Source organism: Cololabis saira, chromosome 17 (assembly GCF_033807715.1).
Source record: "Cololabis saira isolate AMF1-May2022 chromosome 17, fColSai1.1, whole genome shotgun sequence".
Lineage (NCBI taxonomy): Eukaryota > Metazoa > Chordata > Actinopteri > Beloniformes > Belonidae > Cololabis > Cololabis saira.
In genome coordinates this window covers 30,692,519-30,716,301 of record NC_084603.1, presented here as the reverse complement: position 1 = coordinate 30,716,301, position 23,783 = coordinate 30,692,519, and the positions used below count along the sequence as shown (strand labels likewise).

Here is a 23,783-nt window from a genome sequence, read left to right as displayed (position 1 = left end):
TACCAGATTTGTGGTAATGGTTTTGGGTACCTGTCGTCGTATTTCATGTGTGGTTTTCTGTCCACAGACGCATATGAAGTGCGTGTCCCAGAGAACCACCTGTTGAATGAGGAAATAATCACGCTGGATTTGAACGACAAAGATGAGCTTAAGAACAAAGAGCCCATCTTTTCCATCCCAAGTTTCCACAAAGATTTATTTAATGTCAAACGCAACCGTAACAAGGATGCCGTCCTCACACTCAAACAGGTAAGAGGCTTTCGTGGGAACACGCTTCTTAACTGTTAAGCTATTCATTTCTGTTTGCACATGTTCCCACAGGGACTGAGATTGCCTGAACATTTTCTGACAACACAAATGTCCACAACAACACAAAAGGCACAACATTTTTTTCTCTACTTATTGTGAATTTACTCATCCAGCAAAATGCTGGAGGTGTTTTTCCTGACCACAGTCGCATGGTGCTTGCTCAGGATGGGGGGATTGTATCCAAAAATAAGCTTTGATGCAATTTGTTGGTTTTTATTAGCTTAGAATGATTATTAACATTGTTATTTTTTATTGGCTTTGTCTTAATTGAACTAATTTGTAATGAGTTGAGCTGTCTTTTTAAAATGCCTCAGGAAGAGATTCATCATGATTTGGTGCTAGAAGTAAAGTTGAATTGAATAGAAAATACATGGCAAGTAAACCTCTGGATACTTCCTCAGAAATATTACAACCTCATCCATCTACACATGTGGTTAAGTTTAGGCTATCAACACAAAAAGAGAGAGATGCGCTCAAGGATAGCACGAGGGCCTGATCAGCCGTTCTTCATGAGCCGTAAATGAGACACTTCAACTTCCAGAGCACTTCACATCCACATGGCTTCTTGTGCCAGCTGACTAATGTGTATTTTCATTTTCCACTAACACACCTTTTCTAATCATCTATTTCCAATAATGCATCTGCCACAGTCTTGCCAAGCACTGTTGGAAACAACCCAAATAGCCTTTGATGGGAATCGCTGATTAAGAACAACTTACTTTTGATCTTTACTCCAAAAGTAAATCAGAGTGGTTTAAGATGTGTAACGCTCTCACAGGTTAATGTGCAATCCTCTAAAATGGATCCGGAGCTCTTGTAAAAATAGCATGAGATGAGCACAAAAACATGCACAAAATGTATCAGACTAATTTAGTGGCTTTTTTAAATTAATAATTATTATGCTTCCTGAAATATTGTGCCACCACAAGGCCAGTAATTACATTATAAAATGGAAACTTGAAACATCAATTGTAATGTTTTTACAGGATTACAAGTGATTTTCAAAAATAAAAAAAATGTCTGGAAAACATCTTCTTCTGGTTGGAAAATATATTTATGCTGGCGGGAGTTGTAGCAGGTTTACGTTAACGGATTGTGCTGTCCAGATAAAGTATTTAGGACATCAGAGAGCTCAGAAAGTGTTCTAATGAAATGAGCTTAGGAGTAACTTGCACCCATGCCGGAGAGGACTCGTATTGCAGCGCACCTCTCCCCGCTCAGCTCGGCCCTCAGCTCCGCAGCCCTCCTCATCTTTCTCACCGGCTGTGTTTACACGTTCACAATAAGCCGGCTATCGGCCACACTGCCGTTAAGGTTTTATTCTTGTTAAGCTGTTTACAAATGCCTTTGATACCCTGCAACCGAGTATCCTTGTTACCATGAATAATCCAGTTAACAGAATATTCCCGTCTACCTGTGGTGTCCCATCCACAGATGAAAAACATGAACAGTATTCTATTTTTAATGCCGGGAAAGGAAGCAATCGTCCCAACAGAAATGTGACAGTAAGCCATGCTGGCTTCCATAAACACCGCCACAAAAAGGCGAAGCAGCAATCAAGAAATGTAGAATTTTTTTCCCTGAAAACAGCCTTTTTCATGTTGAGGAATGTTGAGAAGAGGAAATGCTTTTAAGTATTATTTTTTTTTAAATTCCAGTCTGATTTTAATCAAGGCAGTTAATAAATCAGGCAGCAATGCAGGAAACAAAAATCCTTTTGTTCTTGCAAATAGTTGACATCGGCCATTTGTTTTTTAAAGGAGCATAAAGTAGTTTTTCATGTTAAAATAGCAACAGGGCTATTTTATTACTTCTAGGAAGTGTTGTCTGGCTCTCGTGTTCTCTCGTCTGGCTTCTGCACCTTTCTCAGTCACATCTATCAACTGCAGATCTTCTTTCACCACATCCAGAAATCCACTCCTCTTTAAGGGGACCCATAGTTTAAAATTGCAATGGTTCTTTTGTGCTGATTTAAGTCAATTCAAAGGCTAAAGGGTTCACGTCAGAACCACATTTTGTGTGGTCAAGTGATGGGACATTGCCAAGAAAAACATAAACGCCAATGTCTAATATGGCGTTTCAGAAGGTCCACTGTAATCCAAGCTCTGTGTCAAGTCGTTTAAACCAAATGAAAAGGCAAAAGTCACAGTGTACATCAGTTTCCTGTTGCTTAAAATCAGAAATGCAAAAGAGAAGTTGTGTCCAAGTCAAATTGTGTTGTGGTTCAATTTGACCGACTGGTTTGAGACAGCAAATCTGAACCAGGTGGTTGTGCCCTGGGTCATCTGGCATCATACAGCCTTTTTACACCTGAAAGCATCAGTCCATTATGAAAAGATGGACGTGCAAATTCACCGAGGGCAAACAGATGCACTTGTGCATGAAAAAAAATCAAAGGTGAAAATGCAATTCCAGGAAAACAACTTTATATATATACTCCTGAGGATGAATCCGATGCCTTGACTTCAAATGTGCGAGTTTCATGAAGGCAGGGGACTTATAACAGGAATTATATCAAGATGGGACAGCTACGGTCAATGTTACATCCTGAGGAACAAAATCTTGAGTAGCACAAACTTTTGACTTTGTGTGGACTCAATTCCTCACGTTCTTGTGATTTCTCCAGGCTTTGGACTACGAAACAACTAAAAGCTACACTTTCACTGTGGAGGTGAAGGAAGACCTTGGACTTCTGCGTGCAGACAACGTGGGCAAAGCAATCACCAGAGCACAGGTAAGACTGTAAAAGATGTTATTGCTTTTGTTTCTGTTACAAAGACAACGGTATGAGATGTAGGATAAAAAAACACAACGGAAAATGTGCTTGTCTTTGAGGTCAAGAAATGTTTTTTACAGATTTGTAATGAGCATCAGGGACATCACTAGGATTATGGCATGGAGGGGGTGGAGGGTGGAAGGTGGGGGGCCTATGTTTGTGACTACATATAGACTGTGTAACCCTAATTTATTGGGAAGTACCACTACAGTAATGTAACAAACAAACTACTATTAACAAAGCCAGGTTTGTATGTCAGTTATTTTGATGCTTGTGGTTCCTCAGGTAGCTCTGCTGCAGAGAGTTCCCGTCATCGGGAGAACCACCACCCGCCACCTTTCATGAAAATTAAAACTCTAACACATAAATTCATGTAGGTTCATGTTTGCTAAATTGACATCGAAACAGCTTTGTAACATGGGGTGTGTTTTTAGCTAAAAATTGAGGAGGTGAGAGAAAAATTGATGACAGACATTAGAGATGCCCAGAACAACTTCCAAAGAGATTGAAGGGGAACTCCAGGGTCATACGTCAGTGTCGGATCACCGTCCGTCATTGTTAGAGCCAAAGTGGACGACAAAGGACAAGTTCACTGTTGAAAGCAAATCATGCGAAAGCCAGCCTGTTCAAATGTATAATGACAAGCCACAACGTTTCTGGGAAAATGTGGACCCATGGGGGGAAACCTGAGCCTTGTGGAAAGTCACATCAGCTCTCAGTTCACAGATGCAAAAATGAAACATTCCAAATAATGAAGACTGTGAAAGAATATGACCAAAACATACAAGTGAAAACAGCCAGGAGTGACTAAGAACAAAACTAAAATAGGCCTAATCCCGTCGTATGTCATGTCGATGGACATGTTTAAGATGGTATCCTTTCTTAATCTTATGTGAGGGGACTTTGGCAGCAGAAAGGGACCATTACATAAATTATTATTTTGACATTATATCACAGGAAAAAAAGAAGCGATTCTTGAGCCCACTTGAGTCCAAATAGTCTTTTAACTGCTCCCAATAATTTCAAATTGACAGGTTATTCTCAGGGTGACAGATGTGGACGAGCCGCCAGTTTTCTCCAGGTCCAACTACACCTTCACCGTACCGGAAGACAAGGAAATAAAGACCGCAATAGGAGCAGTCACAGCCAAAGACCCCGACGCCGCCAACAAGGCCGTGCGGTATGTTTTCAAACATGAAACAGTGATGTTCCCGCTGGAATCCTGCAGGGATGCGTGGTTGTTTGGCTGATCTCTTGCTCCCCCTTGCTTAGGTATTCCATCTTAGAGAAGGACTGTCCGATCGGTATCAACCCAGTCACGGGTCAACTGTCGATCGCGAGGAAGCTGGACAGAGAGCTGGAGGCAACACACGTGTTTCAAGTTAGAGCGCAGGAGGAACTGAGTGGTAAGTCACTGGACCGCACGGATTTATTAATCCTGTTTCCTTTAAACAATAGATTCTCACATGGAAATGAGAACCATGTGTGTTCTGTAACAATAGTGATGTGCATACGCAGAGGGACGGAGAACAGAGAGGCCAAAGAAGACAGTGGGAGCTTTTGTTCTTTTTTTCTTTTTGGGGAGGTGGGGGGTAACACATTAACAGAGATTTTTATAAATCTAACACACTGCCGTATAACACCTGGTCGACCCACACATGGATGAGAGAGTAAGCAGGAAAATCACATTAGAGTCTGCCTTTGTTCACTCGCTGTTTCCAAGCCAAAGTCTGTATTTTTAGACGGGCGGTGAATGAAATCCAGAAATCTATTTTAGAGGCCTGTCATGATGTTTAAGGAGCACAATGGACCCCTGAGCTTGACAAGGTCCTCCATATACATACTTATACTGTACTAAAGATAGTGTCAAAATCCCAGTACAAGAGGCAGAACATATTGGTATTTATTCGTTTTTTAACAGCTGAATATTCAAAAGAAAATACACGGGGAAGATGTTTTAGCAAGAGAAAAAAAAACAAGCCGTCAGCGGTTAGAAATTCAGCGAGGCACTTGACCTTAAAGAGTTAACGACACACCTGATCATTATCACGGCTAATGACTTTCAGATGTGCCCAGAAAAAAGGTAAACAGAGGGAGGTCTGAACAAAAATGTCCTCAAATATAGTTGAAAAACTTTATAAAATATAGGTAGAGGGTGGATAGATGGGAAAAAAAGCTGACGGTTTCCAAATAATAATTCTTTCAGTTGTGAGACTTGTCTTGTGGCTTTCTACTGAAGGATATATGTTTTTAATAACTAATGGTGGATTGACGATGAGGGCGGCACAAGAAAAACAATGATACACAAGTGTTTTAAACTGGGATTGTTCATATGTGTCTCCCACAATCTCTCATAACATATGAATGAATGAAAATATATTTATTTCGGCCAGGTCATTCAGAATTTAGACACCAACAGAAAGCATTAGTTCACATAATAAAGAGACCTAACCGAAAAGGAATAGGCTGAAGCTATTGCTTATTTACGCCTACCCTTCTCACATGATCAACTTATTCAGATCGCAACATAGAAAACATCATACAAAAAAATCATATTGTTTACACAATCCCGAATATAATTCCGTAATCATCTACTGGATCCCTCATATTTTTCAAACACATTAAACTTAAACAAACGTTTGAATGCATGAATCGACTGGCACATCTTCAATTTTTCATCAAGTGCATTCCATATATTTACACCCCTTACAGTAATACATTGATCTTTAATTTTAGTCCTAGACTTTGGTTTTTCAATCATGTTTCCCTCGAAGCTCATATCTACTTATCCTTATTTTAAACATGCTTACAATTTTACTAGGTAAAAATCTGTTGAACATTTTGTACATTATCAATGCTATTTTGTATTCCACTAAATCCATAAATTTAAATGCACTTAATTTAATAAATAATAATAAACATAACATAACATAACATAATCATTTAGCTTCTACATACGATTCTCTCCTGAAAGATCTGGTAAAGTCAGTTTCCAACTTCAGCCGCTTCATCGCTGCAAAAGCAAATCAGAAATCTCTGCATAAGTCTCCCATCCCATCATGTCGTGTTGTCTCTCCTCTGCAGGTCTGGAGTCCTACGTTAAGGTGAAGATTATTGTTCAGGACGTCAACGACAATCCGCCTGAACTTTCTGTGGACGAGGTGTTCGTGTGTGAAAATGATGTCACCAATACCGTAAGTGAAACACTCTTTTAATGAAAGCTTGACATTTGAAGTTTTCTCTAATCTTAATTTGGTTAATTAGAAATACATCTAAAATCTTCACAGACGTATGAGCAGAAATTATTCATCTCCTGTGATATGTCATCTCCTTTAAATGGGATTCAGGGGGATGAAACGTTCCACTACTTTTTTCTTGCTTCTATTAGACAAAAGAAATGGACTTAACAGTGGATGTTAAATGAATGAGGAGTAGATATAGCTTATGTTCCATATCTCTGTCATTATATCAGTGTTCGACTGATTAAATGGATGAAAAATAATTACATTATGCAAACTAATCCTCACTGTGCCAATAAAAAATGTACCTTAAGGCCTTTTTTTCCTTCCTTTTCTCAGGTGATAGGAGTTTTGAGAGCGACAGATAAGGACGAACAAGCAGCCACCTTCACGTTCACCCTGATCGGTCAGAGCTCCAACTTCTCCATCAAAGACTACGGCAGTAAGTTCTTGTGTGCTCTGAACAATATTTACTTTCCTTTTCTTCTTCTGTTTATCCGCACAGCGACGCGGCTTGCCCTGGCCTCGGCACTTGTTGCTATGCAACAATTGAAACTCCATTTGCAGCCCAGTCCTCTGGCGCTGAAAATTTGATGTTATTTTAACTTCTCAGAGCTTGCTTTTGGTTCTCCAAAAGCACTTAGGGAGCACTGCGAGGCACCATAAGAGCTTTTCTGAATGCAAAATGGAAAAATTGAGAAATTAATGAAAGCAAGTGGGTCATTGGACTGCAGATGATGTTCTTGTTCTCCGTGCTTTCTACCTGGTGTGGCTCATAAAGTGACCGGTGTCACTGGTCTCTGTATTTGACCAGTTATACTGGTGTTTGTCAGGAGGATAACGCAGTACAGACTCAAAACACGGGGCTCTACACAGACAGCTCGGTGCAATTAGGGTTCAAGAAGAAAACAAGAAAGGGAAAAAAAATGAAAGGTCAAACAGAGCTGGAGTGGAAAGACAGGCACGTCCAGAAACCATGGGGGAGAAACTCAGAATTAAATGACTGCACTGTGGTGAACACAGGCGGGGTGGAGAGACGACACGGGAGGACAGGTAGCCCAACGAGAGAGCCAGAGCGGGAAATTGTGTAAAACAGAAAAATAAACAAAAGTAACAAGTAACCAATTAAGACCTTGTGACGGTGTTGTTGCATTGTTTCCTTGACAACAAGGTTGAGTGGGTGGAAACAAAATCGTTGGTCTTGTAATGACTCAGTCCACCTTTTAGATGGATTCAGAGGAAAACAAGGGGAGCAGAGAGGGAGAAGCCATATCTTACCTGCAAAAATCCACCTGATAGTTAGTAGATCTTTCAGTCTGGAAAAGGGGATTGTGGCCTTGTTTCTATGATTAGGGCCCGAGCACTGAAGGTGCGAGGACCCTATTGTATCTGTAGGAATTCTTTCTTTATTATTTATTCTTTATTCTTCTGACGAAATGAGGGCCTTTTTGCCCCCCTAAACGTGCCCCAAAAGTCACCAAATTTTGCACGCAAGCCAGGCCTGGCAAAAAATTTGATATTTAATGGTTTGCATTAATGGGCGTGGCCTAATGGCTCAACAACGCCCCCTAGAAAACTAGGCCACACAATACGGTTTGACGTACATATACGAAAATCGGTACACACCTGTATCATGTCACAACTTAAAGAAAAGTCTCTTGGCGCCATGGACGAAACCCAACAGGAAGTCGGCCATTTTGAATTAATCGTGTAATTTTGGCGCAATTTGTGCCATTTCTTCGGCCGCTTCTTCGCCCGAACCGTAACGTTCACCCAGGTGTGTTATACATCAAAATGTGTGTCTCGATCCTGCGACGATGCACATTACTTTTCTCAGTCAAAAGCGTTACCGTGGCGACCACAGACAGCAAAAAGCGCGCCCCCCCTTCATCTGATTGGTCCATATGTGATAGTTCCTACTTTCTGCCATAACTTTTGAATGGTTTGACATAAAGAGTCATGGGTGGTGTCATCGGACTTAGTTTTGAGTCCTTGACCTTAATTGGTGCAAATTGCACACGTGAGGGCCCGTTCATCACTGCTTGCAGCTTTAATTTTATTTTATATCTACAGACATCCATGTAGTTTTTTTTCCCCCCAGTCATCATGCTATACATGTATTCAGTCACATGCTGGTGATACCATTCTATCACATCAAGAAAGAGATGGATGATGGATGGATGGTGTCAGCAAACTCTGCAGAGACATTTTCTTTGATCCACATGTTGATTTTTGGCGCGGAGGTCGGTTCTCAGTTACGTCAGCTTTCCGAGGCTTGTTTGGTTTGTTCAGCTTAGGACACAAAACGGCGAGTAAAACAGTTTTCCACCACTTCTGCTCGTCAACACGGTACAAGAAAAGCCTGCAGAAAGAAAGTCTCGCTTACGATTGCAGTCAAATATTAAAAGTTTTGAAGGATGAAAGCCTCAGGTAGTCAGATGAAAGATTCGGGTGAAGTGTTAATGTTTAATTTACGTGAAACCTGAACTATCCTGAAAGAAGATAAACAGAGAGAGAGAGAGAAAAAAAAGGCATGAACTTCCCTCATCCATTTCCGCTCTTGCTTGTGCCTGGAGGGGTTGGTGTGTTGAACTGATGGATGAAAGAAAGAGGAAAAGGTTGGAGAGCAAAAGGAGAGAGAGATGAGGCAAAGGTTGTGCAGAAGATTAAAGAGGGTAAGCGAGGGAGCTCAGTATAGAACGAGACAGGCGATATTGAAGCTGTTAAATGTTGAGGAGGCACAAACAGAAGGGTTTAAAGAGCAAAAATCAATAGATTATGAAGAGGTGGGAGAAAAGAGGATGATGTGGGGGGTTTATGAATAAACAAAGAAAATCAGGACAGAAAATCATAGAGGTTAAGAAGTGGGGGAAGAGATGAGGGGAAAATGAAACGACTGATTAAATGAGATCATAGGAATAAAATGAAGAGAGACTACAGAGGGAGGAGTGCAACAAAAGGAGAAGAGAGAAAATCAAGGCATGAAAAAAGAAGTAAATCTAAAGCAAAGACAGGAGACAGGGTGATGGCATGAGGAAAGGATGACATCAGAAATAGCAAATGTTTAAAAGAGAGGTTAAAAAAGGTGGGTGAAGATGAAAGGAAGAAGTGAGTAGAGAGGAAACCGGGGAGAGAGGGGGAGAGTTGTCTGATAACTGCAGCTCGTCAGTGTAAACTGGACTGTGCCCTCTCACTGCATGAATAAGTAGGAGGGATGAAAACAAGGGGAGAAACACAAAGGAGGAGAGTAATGAGATGGAGAGACTAAAAGGAATCTGGGAGGATAGCGGGGAAATATCCAGACGTCCAGAGAGACAGCAAAGAGAGGAAATCAAACAAAGACAGATCAGGAGGAGACGGATGAGATGAAGGACGGACGGACGCCGTCGTCATCTTTTATTCAGACGGCTAAGGTTTCATCTGGGCTCATGTCTTCCCATCACAAGGCTGCGGCATGAAAGATGGACGCAGCCTCTCAGAGGGAAGCGTGAAGACGGAGCTGTGGCGTCTTAAAAAAGATCCTTCAGGGCTAACTTCGCCCGAGCAACTGCTCCCCGCTGACCGGCCGACAGAGAGCAGGGTTAAGAGCTCATAAGACACATTTGGAGCAAACAGCTTCAAGAGCCCTCTGAGGGGTTATGGGACCTTTTACCTTACAATCACACTGTTTTGACAAATATTCATGCAGTTATGTCAGATCTGGTTCCTCTGAAGCTCGAAGAGTGAACTTAGATCTATGAGCTACAATCGGCTGCAGTTTCTGCAGAAAGAGACATTTCTCCCATAGTTTCAAGAACTGTAAAAGGTTTCTGCGACCAAGAAGATCTAAGCGTCTTTCTCGATCTTATACAGACTTAAAAAAGAAACTAGAAGACAGCCCAACTGAGTGAAAATGAATAGAAGGCAACTGATTTATGCAAAGAAACAAACTTCCACCAATTAAAAGCAGAAAAGCACTCGGTCTCCCTTAGGCCAGTGTTGAAAAAATCGGTTTCCCAATTCTAAATCGATTCTCATATTAGTTCCTAAAAATCGATTCATATGTCTAAAGATCGATTTTTTTTTTCTTTTATTTATTTATGTTTTTTTTTTTCATCATTACATTACAACTTTTGGTTATTTTTTTGTTTATCACCAAAAAAGGAATGTTTTGTTGGACACGAGAATAACTGGTGCCATGTTTTTGCCTTTAAATATGTTTAAAGGTATGAAAACATTAAAGTGTTAGGTTATAATTGCATAAATTGTCTATATTTAATTACTTTATATACTGTCTTGGGGTTACATTTGCAAAAAAAGCTAAAAACCAAATGCTCAAAAATTAAAAACCAAAATAGACCGAAAATGGAACAAATAAAAACGGAATGTGGGAAAAAATAAAACCGATTTCATCCGTCTCTGTTTCCTCCCTGGATCTGTTTGATAATTCTGACCCATGATGTTTCTGAAAGCAGTTCTATCAGCATTCTGGGAGCTGATTGGTCCCTACAGCATCATTAGCTGCAATACTTGCTGTTTAATCTCAACATAATACTAGTAGTAATATTTTGCATAACTACAGTCATATAATTCATGCAACAGCTCAAAAAACAGTTTTAATAACACTAACCCAAATCAATATCGGAATCTTAAGAATCGGAATCGAATCGATTCTTGACATTTGAATCGATCCCCAGCCCTAGTCTCGCTTCAGTTGAGCAGTAAGTCCAGTAAGTGTGGATGTGAGCAGGCCTCAGCCTCGGCCTCACTGTGTTATTATTCAAACTTGCTTTTAAAGCACAGCTACTGTTTCTTTGTGTGAGGGGTCTTTCCTGTCGAGGGGTCTTTCCTGCCATTGTGTTCACTGAAATTCCTCCAGTTGTGGAATATTGTGCGGCGCGGCTCTCCCCGTCGTCTCAGCAGGAAACTTCTGCTGGCCAGGAATTTGACTAAGTGCTGTATTGTTGGTCCGGCCCGCAGACGAGAGTCCTCTCGATTCTGCTCGACATGTTTCACGGCCTTCCGCCAGATCTTATCACGTGTGGTCTGCTAACTGACTAGATTGCAAACCAATCTACTCAGTTAGTCTTTTCTTTTTTGTCAGCGCTGACTGACTTTTGTGTCCTAAGCTGAACAAACCGAGTAAGCTTCGGAAACCTGATGTAACCGAGAACCAACCTTTGCCCCAAATATCAACATGTGGATCAAAGAAAATGTCTTTGCAGAGTTTCCTGACATCATGTGCACGTCTTCCCTGCTTACACGAGCTGACAATTTTCAATTATGTAATATAATTTATATGCATACTAAATACTGCACACAATGCCCAAATATGGTTCTTTTTCTTCTTTTTCTTCTTCTTCTTTTTCTTCTTTTTTTTTTTACAAAAATTGCCTTTTGCACTCATCTGTAGTACTAGTAAGTGTTGTGTTGTGTTGTATTTATTTTATGTGAAACTTTTTAAGAATGTCTGTCTATCTGTCGTGCCCGCGCCTGCGCACTTTATGTTTATATGTTCATATGTTTCACCGTGGGAAGTGGGAAACGTCCTCTCGATTTCTTGTGTCTTGACATGTCAAGAATCGACAATAAAGCTACTTTGATACTTTGATACTTTGATAATTTCCTTTTTTCCCCCTTATTTTTCAAAGATTTTCTGCCTCAAAAGAGAGAAAATTATATTTTTGAACGCATTTGACCTTTTTATTTAATGTATGAGTTCTCATTTGGTTGTTTTAAATGTCTTACTATTAATGAATGAGACTGATAATAATCCGAGCAGATGAGCACAGATCCGCTCCTGTGGAACAAGATGATAAATCACACAAATCAGACACACATTTCGCAGTAAAGATGAATGAGTTAGCGAAGGAAGTGCAGTGATATGATGTGCAGTAAGCAGCATATGAATGTGTCTCCTTGCCCAGATGGCTCAGCTGGCGTGATCGTGAAAGGGGGCCCGTTCAGCATTGACGACTCCCAGGATTACGGTATTTCTGTCCGCATCAGTGATGGAGGACAGCCCGCCCAGAGCAACGACGCTGAACTCAAAATCAAGGTCTTTGCCTGTTTGTTTGTTTCCTTTCTATTATTTTTTTCTTTTGAATCTTTTATTTAATCATGCGGTAAACATAAAAATACGCTGCATGTTTTATTTATTTTCTGCACTTGTGTGTTGCAGTCGTGCCGGTGTGATCGGCAGAGGATCCCCACGCAGTGTAAAGCTATGGCTCAGAGGATGGGGGTCAGCGTTCATGCCCTCATAGCCATCCTGCTTTGCATACTTACAATACTGGGTAAGATACACTTTTATGATTTTCAATGACAACTACTGTATTTTCTGGACTATAAGCCGCTACCTTTTTCATAGGTTTTCAACCATGCAGCTTATACAAAGGTGCGGCTATTCTGTGGATTTTTCTTCCACCGCTCGGGGCACTCTAACCGGAATTACAATCAAAACTAAGACAAAATAAATGCAAAGAAGAATACGCTACTTCTTCTTTAGCAGATAGAAGTAGGTAGAAGCAGATTTCAAACAGATAAATAGATTAATAAATACAGTTTATTTTCTCTTGGTTCTGTCCCGTTTTAATCAGCAAAGTTGCTGCCGTGTTAAAAGACACTGTTAGGAAAGGATATATTTAGGTACAAACATGTACATCATTTACAGTTCAAAATCCTTCTGTACATGTAATAAATATCTAATCTAACAACATAAATATCTGCGGCTTGCATATCTTTTTTTTTAAATAGAGTGAATGCGGCTTATATACGGGTGCGGCTTATAGTCCAGAAAATATGGTATTTAACTTTTTCTGCACGTTCTTGCTGTCACGGCCTTCAGTTTTGCACCCACTCTCTGTCGCCATAAACACAATCTTATCTCTTGTCTTTAAAGTGCTGTTTACTCTTAATTACAGCTTTTATATTCACTAAAATCTTTTTCAGAGGAACAATCTTTTTCACGCAGTTTGCTGTGAAACTCGGCCCACGAATAGTCGTGATTCATTCTCTCAGAAAGCCGGTGCCGACTGACTTCAACGTGTGCACCAATTCACTTGCCTTTGCTCTGCAATAAATAAGATTTGTGTTTTGTGGGGAGCTTCTCCCCTCCTGGTGCTGCTGGTCTTATGAATTATGCAGCGGCGGATGTGGAAATAATGCCTGTGGTTGTGAGCTCAATATTCTCTTTGATACCTTCGCCCCTGCACCGTTTTCTTTTTTTTTTCCCCTGTTTTTTTTCTGGGGGGTTGGTGGGGGGGGGGGGGGGGGGGTGTAAAAGCGACACTTGTCATGTTGGATGGTTAGGCACAGTAGAGAAAAGTTGGCCAAACATGAGGGATCTGGGATGAGAAGTGCTGAAGATGTGAGGAAAGCAGAGGAAGAAGTTAAAGAGGAAAGGAGGCAGGGGGGGGGGGCTGGCACTTAAAAAAAAAAGGAAAAAAAATGACTGAGACGCGATTTGTGGAGGTGAAACCAAAGTACAAGAAAGTGGGACAGACTCGAGGTAGAATGGGACCCAATGAGTGACGGGGAGACGGAAAGAGGTTAACGCGGAGACAAGTTGAAGGAGGAGGATTGTGGGAAAAGAAGTAGAAGAATAGCAGTGGTAATGAGAGGAGTTTATCGTCTCTTTAGGTGCCGTCTGCTTATCAAACACCACCAAACACTCAACCTATCAACTATTAATACACTCCTTCACTATCGCGCCTTTTTCCTTTCATTTCCTCCTTCCTCTCTCTTTTACCCCTTCTCTTTCCCTCTGGGTCCCTGTCTCTCTCTTTTTGCCAACCACCCTTTCCCTTTTTTATCTCTCTCTCTCTCTCTTTATCACCCCCCTCCCTGCAAAGCTGGCTAGATTAACTATTTAATGCACTTGTCATTATCTGTCCGGGCCCAGAGCAATTTACCCTGCTTCCCATTCATGGACACATTTTCTCACACCAAGTCAGGTTTGACACACGGAAAGACATTTTTCTCACTCATCTTCAACAAAGAGAAGACTACTTTTCCCCCCCTCTACCCTCTCTCCCTCTCTCTCTTCTCCCATCCCTCTAAGTCTGATATCTCCAGAGCTTATTAAGCTGCAGAGCATGTGTTGTAAAAAATTAATCTGTTGGTTTCCCATGCAAACTTAAATTAGTCCCACTCGCGCTTGGGCTAAAAGGCATGGCTAATGCTGCCCGTCCACTGAGACGAGGAAGAGGTTCATATCGGGACCCGAGCTCGGGGCCTAATCTAATGTCAAATATATCCCCTCGTCCCCTCCTTTTCTCCTCATCTGTCCCCGCTCTTGATTTCCTTCACCACTAAGTCTCCCATTTCTTCCACTTGCTTCTCCCCTCAATCATCTGCTGCTTGCCTCATTTGTTTCTCCTTTCTTTTTTGTTTTTCATTCTCTTCCTCTCTCCAGCTTCCTTATCCTCGTTCTCTGTGGTCATGCTGAAACGCTGGGGCGTGAGCGCACAAAACTTTGCTGTTTTAAGAAACTTTTTTTGGTCCGACCCGGTTTAGCCCTCGCCGAGGCCGGTCAGGACTTCTGAGTGGCACAACTTCACAGAATTTGGAACTATTGAACTCATTGAGCGAATAACACAGTAACTGCTGGGCTTTGACAAGGTGCTAAAAGTACACAGGTACATCTGAAAGAGCAGGCAGGACTAGATCGGGAAATCATAGGGTGAATTTTCAAGTTAAAGTACAATGACATAAAGAAATCAAAGTGTTTTCCTTTAACTATTTTAAAAACCTTTCTGTTTAAAACATTTATTAAGCCTGAAGATGTGTGTAGGCCAGAGGTGTCTTCAGTATTCACATTCATTACTCAGGTAGAAGTATAGATACTAGAGTTTAAAAATACTCCTGTAGAAGTTGAAGTATCAACTCAAGTTTTTTACTCAAGTAAAAGTATAAAAGTACTGGTTTCAAAACTACTTAAAGTATAAAAGTAAAAGTAATGTAAGGGGGAAAAAAGCCATTAAGGACAAAAGCCATTGAAAATGAATGTATCTTAGTATAATGCAAATATATTAAAGAACCATATATGTGTACTATTGAGCATTAACATGTGTTTCAGAGAGCAGGAGATATGATGACTAGTTGCCTATAAGTATTGTAATGGTGCAAAAAGTCAAACTTCAGAGGCATGTTATCATTTATCCTAACCTTTATTGGAATGTACATCCAAGTTTAGTTGCAGGAATCTGAGGGAACGGATGTAAGAACAAAACTGGACAAGAACATCTGAAACAACCACAACCACATTCACTCTATCCGGATGGAGCAATTTAACTGGATAGTTGTTTTTTAAAGGCCGAAATGAAATAGAGTAACGAGGCTGTTTTTAAAATGTAAGGAGTAAAAAGTACAGATAATTGCGTGAAAATGTAAGGAGTAAAAGTAAAAAGTCGTCTGAAAAATAATTACTCCAGTGAAGTATAGATAACCAAAATTTCTACTTAAGTAAGATAACGAAGTATTTGTACTTCGTTACTTGAGCCTCTGGTGTAGACTACTAAACCTTTAAGAGTTTTTGTATGAATTGGGTCCTTTTTAATCGATGAACTACTTTCTACTTCCATTTTTGTTCCTCAAAGTCTTTCAAGGTGGTTTCAGGTGTTAGCATCAACAAACGTCTGTTTTTCACTTTATTTCTAAGTTGTTTTGCTTTAAGACTCCTATTGTTTCATCCATGTCTTTATTGCTGTGCTTCCTCTCCTTCGTCTCACCTCTCGTCACCCCCTTTCCTTCTCCTCAGCTGCTTGGCCCATCGTTCCTGCGACCCCCCCCCACATTGTTTTTCCTTATGCTTCCCTTCTTCAGTTTATTGAATGGTTCTTCCTGTTTCGTGCACTCTGTGCTTTCCCCTTCACGAGTGCGGTGAATGAATTAAGCTCACCTCACCACAGCCCTGATTTCTAATCTGATGTTCTGATTGGTGCTTGACTTTTCTCACTTGTTTCCAGGCACTATTCTTCTTCTCTTTTGTTTTTGTTTTTTTTTTCTTTTTTTTTTTGGCATTGATTTTAACATTGATTTATTCTAGCCGGGTACTTATACATAGTTACCTACTCATTTCCTTAAATACTTACTTCCCAGACAGTGATTACAAATACTGCCCTCACTGTTTTGCTCATGTCTGCCTCTTTTGTTTAAAATGAGAAGAATATTGTTATAAGAGATGTTTCAGATAATCAGGAACGATTCTGCAAATCCTGAGAACTGATATAATCCAGGTTTCTTTTCCTGTGCTCTAAACAGTCATAGTCATCCTGTTTGTGATGAGGAAACGCTACCAGAAGGACTCGCTGGCAAACATGAAGAACAGCGGAGAGATTCACGAGCAGCTGGTCACCTACGATGAGGAGGGCGGTGGAGAGATGGACACTAACGGGTGAGAAGACCAAAAGAATGCAATTTTCAACAATCTTAATATATCGACCCCCCCCCCCCCCCCTCCCGGGAACAACCTCTTCCATGTGTTTCCATGTAAGATGATGACACAAGTCCCAACTCAAATGCCTTCTAGTTACCAGATATTCAGACACATGTTCCCAGTTAACACAAACTCAAATATTTGAGCCGCCCTGTAACGTGAAGAAGCAAAGCTTCTCCCTGCAGCTGCAGCTGCATCAGGATCAGTGCTCTCTCACTGAACGTATCGATAATCAGCAGCTTAAACGGCCAGAATCATGCTCCACAAGTCCGAGAGCAATGCTGGACTGTAGGTCAGTTAAAATAGTTGATTTCAGATCAGTGTACATCTTCGTTATTCATTATTCAGTGAAAAAGCTCTAAAATGCAAAGTTTATCATAGGAATCTGGTATGTTTATTCAGGCAGTCATATGTCAGTTGAAGAGGGTACAAAAGGGTTTGCATGCTGAAATAACCAAATAAACTAATTTATAGGAACCGGTGTTCTGCCAATTTCTGCTCCTTTGCCAAAAAATGCTCCCTAAATGTTTTCTACCTTTGTAGAGCTACAATTTTACTGTGTTTTAGTCCCTAAACCACTTCCTTTTCCCCTCCAAGTGGTCCTTGTATCTTGCCAGGTCGTCATTGTAAATAAGAATGTGTTATTAATGACCTGCCTGTTTAAATAAAGGCGAATGACTGAATGAATATCAAATTAAGCGATAGAATTGTAGTTTTTTTTTTCTCTTTATCTCTTTATGTAATGCAATTCATGTCATGGGTCGTGTATTTTGAAGGATCAAATACACAACATCCCATATTATCAATTTTACATTGTGCAAGAAATGATGGGCGTGGTAATCAAACTTTGAAAATCGACTGTGCGCATGCGCAGAACCACAAAGTAGCATTTCTCGGCAGGTAGCAGAAATTGGCAGAACACCAGAACAAGCAGCATGAAGGGAGTGAGCATGTTGATGCTGAGAAATAGTACAAAGGTAGCTGAAGCTAATCTTAAACGCTATGACAAATGTTTATGACAGGTTCAAGCAAAGCAAGCCTATAGTTTATATGAATGTGGTCAACAGAAAAGTAGCGCCAGAGTAGTAGAAGATGTCTGTCATTAGTCTGTCAAGTAGTGAAACCTAAGTCGCATCATTGTATTGAGGAAAATGAGTCAGGACACAAGGCTGTACAAATGTTGAGGAGTTTCAGTCAGTGGCGTCAATTCAGTCAAAGCTAAGGTATGGCAAGGTTACGAGTCACAGAACTTAACTAGAGTATCAATCAACACGTCCAGCAAATACTCATCACAGAAGTCTGCTATGTAGCTTATCTGTGTGGTCAAGAAAATTTGAACTTTTTCAAATGCAGTCTCGCTCACTGCAAAAACTCAAAATCTTACCAGGAATATTTGTCTTATTTCTAGTTAAAATGTCTCATTTTTAGTCAAAAAATCTCATTACACTTAAAACAAGAGTCATCACCAGAAAAATAACTTGTTATTTGACCATTTTGACCATTTTCACTTGAAATAAGTAGAAAAATCTGCCAATGGGACAAGATTTATCTTCTCATTACAAGCAAAAAAATCTTGTTCCACTGGCAGATTTTTCCACTTATTTTAAGTGAAAATCTACTTGAAACAGGTGAAAATGGTTGTTTTTGAGTCTTGTCTTAAATGTAGTGAGATTTTTTTTGACTAGAAATTAGACATTTTAACTAGAAATAAGACAAATATTCTTGTTAAGATTTTGAGTTTTTGCAGTGTAATAACTAGTGAAATCGATCATGTTGTTCTGATTTGCATTTGTAGTTATTCTATATGTATTAAGTAATAGAATAATCAATACAAATAGACACAGACTAATTCCATAAATGTATTCAAAAAACAAACATTTACATTTTCCCTTGAAGCCAAGGTGTGGCGGCTGCCATACCTTCATACCCAATTGACGCCCCTGGTTTCAGTTCCCAGCGTTTCATCTCACAGAGAGTGTTTCTCTTTCAGCTACGACGTCTCCATCCTCACGTCCGCCTGCCACGACGGCTCCCTGCTCCGCCACCCGGACCACCCCCACCCGTCCCTGTACGCCATGGTGCAGAAACCTCCCCAGCACGCCCAGCCCACCGCCTGCAAGGGGGACATGGCCGCCATGATCGAGGTGAAGAAGGACGAGGCCGACCACGACAGGGACGGGTTCCCGTACGACACCCTCCACATCTACGGCTACGAGGGACCCGAGTCTTTAGCCGGGAGCCTCAGCTCTCTGGAAAGCTCTTCCACCGGTTCGAACTTGGACTACGACTTCCTGAGCGACTGGGGCCCGAGGTTCAGGGCCCTGGCCGAGCTGTACGGAGTCGACGGGAGCGACTATTACCAGCAGTACTGATAGTACACGGGCCGAAATGTACACGTGCAAAAGAGTACCCAGAGTGGATCAGTGGTCTGAACGAGCCATAGAAACGCACTCACACTCCGACCAAAAGCAGGCAGGAAATATAAATATCCCCACGTACAATACACCCTTTCAGCCATGTTCTCTAAAGACTTCTTTAGCTCCTCAAAACACAATCAGGGGCTCCTTTTTAACTCTATTAACAACAGCTAGCTTCAGTTATCGTGTGTAATTCAGTGGATTCATTAGTGTGTTGTACCTCTTTGTTCACTCACAGTCAGAAAATAACAGCTTCAGCAAAAGTCAGGAAGCTCCCACAAGTTGAATCGTGGATTTAAAAAAAAAAAAAAAAAAGATAAAGCTTAAATGACGCAGTCAGTCCTCTCATTTCCAGGGAGGTGCTGGAAAGATTTTTAAAGTAACCCGAGGACACGACCCCCTTCCAGAAAGTGAGAACCCGCGCCGCTTCTGCTTCACGCGTCTGCAGGAACGCTGATGTGTGGTGACAGTGTGAGAACAGCTTCTCCAGGATGCTTTTTAATCTAGCGCAGTCTTACGGGTTCAGCAGCAGAACGCTTTCACGTCCCTTGCAACGTCCAATCAGGAACTGCACTCCGGGCCGTAGCCAATCAGATGTGATGACGAGCAGGCGGGTTAATGAGGTCACTGCTGGCCAGCGATGTTCCTCGCTCATCCAGGCTCTTTTTGCTTTCTCTTCATGCCTCTGCTCTCTTGTTCAGCACCTATTTTAGCCGCCGTGTTTACATGTTCAAAGTGTCACAGGAAAAACCTTCAAACGTGACCTATTTTTATCCCGTTAGGTTAGCGTTAGCACCCCTAGATGCATCCGTGCTTAGCGGTGTGAGGACTTACACATAACACTTTTCTTCTGATATATGAACTAAAGCTCAGTCGCTTTGAGGTTTCACGATCTATCTGATGTTGTTGTATGTTACAGACTCCGGAGGTCTGAAGGTTTTAATCACAGTCGTCCTGTAGTTTAAATATTTGTGCACTTTGAAATGCAAAAACACTACATGTGAAAGCAACCCATTCATGCTCCTTTATTGTTTCTATTTTTTGGTATTCTTCATTCATTTTGGTTTTGGAGGCCGGTGATGTTGCTGTATGTTCATGTTTCTATTGTTTTTGTTTCATTTTCACAAAACGGCCTCAAACATGGCGAGAACAGGATGATTTGTTTTAGACGTAACGTTGCTGGTTTGTAAATATGATTGCCGCGAGGGTTTTATTGTACTGAAGTACGTTGAGGAGCCACGTGTCTTAAAACATCAAGGGTTTGGAGATTTTAGATCACAGAGAAACACCTGCCAATCTTTATTTCTCTTTTTCTTAATTTGAAATTCTGGAAAGAGCCATTTTTAGGGAAAGTAGAACTCCTGAGAGCATGTGATGTCCAGCGGATGATTTAGTGATATGCTAATTTTCTCATTATAGGAAATAATGAATGGTTTTCCATGTCTCCATGACTCTAAATGCAGGTGTCAATGCAGATTAAGGTGTTTGACCAGCATTCAACATGATACCTGCATAGAAAGCATAAAGATCCCTGAGATTCAGCACGAATCAGTTTTTAAATGTTTGAAACCGTAAAGGAAAGCCGTGACTGAGAGGTCTTTTTCTTTTTCCATGGGAATTTTCCCGGTTATCTGCTGCTCTGAACAGAGGACAGACAATAGTGAGAGAGAAAGGAAATGGCTCTGCTGCTCAGACAGAATTACAGGTTTTATTTGACTGAACCCATCATCACAGTTATTGTTGCGATGAAAGCTGAATCCTCGGAGGCCTACTCTGACAAAAGTCATTCAGAAAAATCAGGAAACGCAGAGTTGCAAAAGCAGCTTGTTGGACTGCCACAAGGGCTGCGATGGGGCTCCAATAACTTTAACCTCTCATCCTTTGTGGCTTCTGTCAGGGCACAACATCTCTGACCAAAGACATCCAGAACTTTTTTGCGGTCTCTAGATTTCCCAGACTTGTAAAACAATAGAGGGTTGTTTGCATGTGTGAGAAGTTGTCAGGTTGGATCAATCCTCAACATAACCAAGCTTTGAGTTCAGTTATCACAGATTAAAATCAACCAACTCATGCTAATTTATTCATACTTTAGACATATGAGCTGTTTTTACAGTCAGCTTTATTAAATGTGTAAAATTTTCCCACAAATGAACGGATAGAATTGATCAACTTTAGCATCTTAGCTCAGCAAGTTATTCCAACATTTGTTTTTCACTGACAGACAAATGACGCTGTGTTAAAGTCTCTCCTGAGAGACCTTTTTCGTATGTTTTGAGTTAACTAGTTGGTGTCACCGGTTCAGACTAAATATCGCTGTTGTTTTGGTGTCGAGCACGCTCTCGGTCCTGCTGGCCGTTGCACTTTAACTAAGCACAAACAATGGCTCTCTGCAGACACCTGTCACCTGTCCAAGAACAAGTTATCACTCACAAGCATTAAAATAACAACTGCAGACCTTTTGGGGAATATTTTTTTTAATTTTGAATGTTATTTTTCCTGGCCAGGGAATTGCCTGCTCATAAATTATGGCCTCAGTGGTTAAAAAGTCAGTCATAATGGGCCGTAAAGGTAGAAGGTCACTAAATGTCCCTTTGCAAGCCGCCGCCCACTAATGCCATGCTGCGGACGGGATTTGTAATCTGTGCCATCCTGACTGAAGATTTAGTCACAGACAAGTTTCACCAGGACAGTTAATCTGCTTTTACATGTAAAGTCACTCCAGTTTACAGCATTTTAGTTTTAGTAATCAAGATTTGTTTGGATTTGAACCTATTTGCTTAAAACAGGCTTATTTGGAATGTCATTTGAGAAATGGGGGATATGCCTCACTCTTTGTCCTTTAATCAGCTAAAACAAACAGAGGACCAAACTTCCTGTCCATCTGGGCCTGTGCCCACCCCTTCCTGTCTGTTATCTCTCTCCCGAGCAGCACATTGTGCTCGCTTCCTGTCAGAGCAGGCTGGGAAACTGGAGAAACACGAGATGGATGTTAACGTGAGGGAAAGATGGGGAGAAATAGCTGGATCCGTCATAAGAAACAATACACAGAAAGTAGCGTTAACGACTTCTTCGTGAAGAAATAGAATAACCTTCAAATATAAGGAACGCCCTGGAATGTTTTAACGTGTGGCACAAAAAAAGGCAAACATTTTGAGATCTGAAGTTCTTTTAGCCTCATTTGTGCCTCTGAAGTCATTGTGATTTTGCCATTTCTGCTATTTTCTGCTAATGACAAACTTTTAAGAGGATGTTAAGTCTATTTTAAAGCAGCATCCCCATTTATTGATCAAAAAACGTCAGCATTTCGTGGCTGTTGTCTTTGTTTGGGTGCAAAAAAAAAGGAAACCAACCATAATAACAGAGTTTCAGTGGTGGTTCATATGCAGCAAAATGAGCAGCAATTGAATGACCCTGAAGGTGAAGTGTTTTGTGACTGTGTGCGTGTGCATGTGCGCGCGTGTGTATAATCATCATCACTGAAATTACAGCCGTTGTTAGCAAAAGCTGCATGTGTGATCTCAGCTGGCCGTGGCCGTCTGAGGGGTCTGGCGTTTACTTTCCTAAGAGTCAGAAGTATTGGCAGCAAAGTATTTAGAGGAGGAAATTAAAAAGATTTTAAGAGCTTGACGGTAACATTTTTATTTTAGCCTGCAGTTTTTCTCTTTCTTTGATCAATGTTCTCAAAGTGTCAGATTTGTTTGAGACGTTATATATGAGCTGAATTCCAGCAAGTTGAACATTTTCTCGTTTCCTGTGCTCTTATTTACTTCTCCACGCAGTCAAATGAAGTATTTCTTAAACAAAAAACCTTTCTGAATTTAATATACTGGTTTAAAACTGACTTGTTTTCATCTGTGCACTCCAAGTTTGATGTGAAATGTATTTAGAAGAAAAAAAAAAAGCCAAACAGTGATTTTTCTTTCATTATTTCCTTTTTATTGCCTCATTTACTGTATTTAAAGGATTTTAAACTTGAATTTTTCTACATGCTCTAAAAAAAAAGAAAAAAAAAGATATTTTTTTTAACAAATAAAAGAAGTGTGAATGGGTGAAGGGATTTCCTGCTGAGGCGTCCACTTGTGAATGCTTGTAATTGTGCCCATGTACACACATACAAGTATGTGTCAAACCAACAAGAAATATCAACTACACATTAACATTCCTGTGTAAATACTGGAGGGGTCCAGAAGGGAGCAACACGTGCCTTTATTCTTAAAAACATACTGTAATTCATCTTTTGGTGATGAACACAATGTTTTCTATATTGTTTTTATGGTGTATAGTAGCTACTTTTTATTACCTGACATTTTTTGTAAGTGTAGAATCATAATAAACACTCAAATGTTTGGGCTGTTGTGTGATTTGATTTGAATTTGTACCCCATGGAGAGATGCTCGTCTGATTTAGATTTTAATGAATGGTAATAGACAGGGACGTGCATGTTTACCATACAGGATTAGGGAGGAGCCGCCTATTTCATCTTGTCTGACTATATAAGCATGTCTGACAAGCTGGATTTTTACAAATCAGATTAGAAATAATTACATCATACGCTTTTCAACTTAGAAACATCCACAATCCTATGCAGGGAGAAGGGGAAATGTGTTGATATAACCCATCAACCG

General features: G+C 40.6%; 1 protein-coding gene across 2 annotated transcripts in view; it reads left to right on the top strand.

The window, feature by feature from the left end:
- cdh5 (cadherin 5) overlaps positions 1-23,504 on the top strand; it is a 38,497-nt gene extending 14,993 nt beyond the window's left edge. For both annotated transcript variants that reach the window (XM_061745252.1, XM_061745251.1), the window contains exons 6-15: positions 68-249; positions 2,936-3,043; positions 4,120-4,265; positions 4,358-4,491; positions 6,170-6,279; positions 6,664-6,766; positions 12,231-12,361; positions 12,485-12,599; positions 16,567-16,699; positions 18,732-23,504. In XM_061745252.1, the coding sequence (XP_061601236.1) occupies positions 68-249; positions 2,936-3,043; positions 4,120-4,265; positions 4,358-4,491; positions 6,170-6,279; positions 6,664-6,766; positions 12,231-12,361; positions 12,485-12,599; positions 16,567-16,699; positions 18,732-19,113 (1,544 nt within the window). In that variant the 3' untranslated portion in view covers positions 19,114-23,504. The remainder of the gene's footprint in view (positions 1-67; positions 250-2,935; positions 3,044-4,119; positions 4,266-4,357; positions 4,492-6,169; positions 6,280-6,663; positions 6,767-12,230; positions 12,362-12,484; positions 12,600-16,566; positions 16,700-18,731) is intronic.
- The last annotated feature ends 279 nt before the right edge of the window (positions 23,505-23,783 follow it).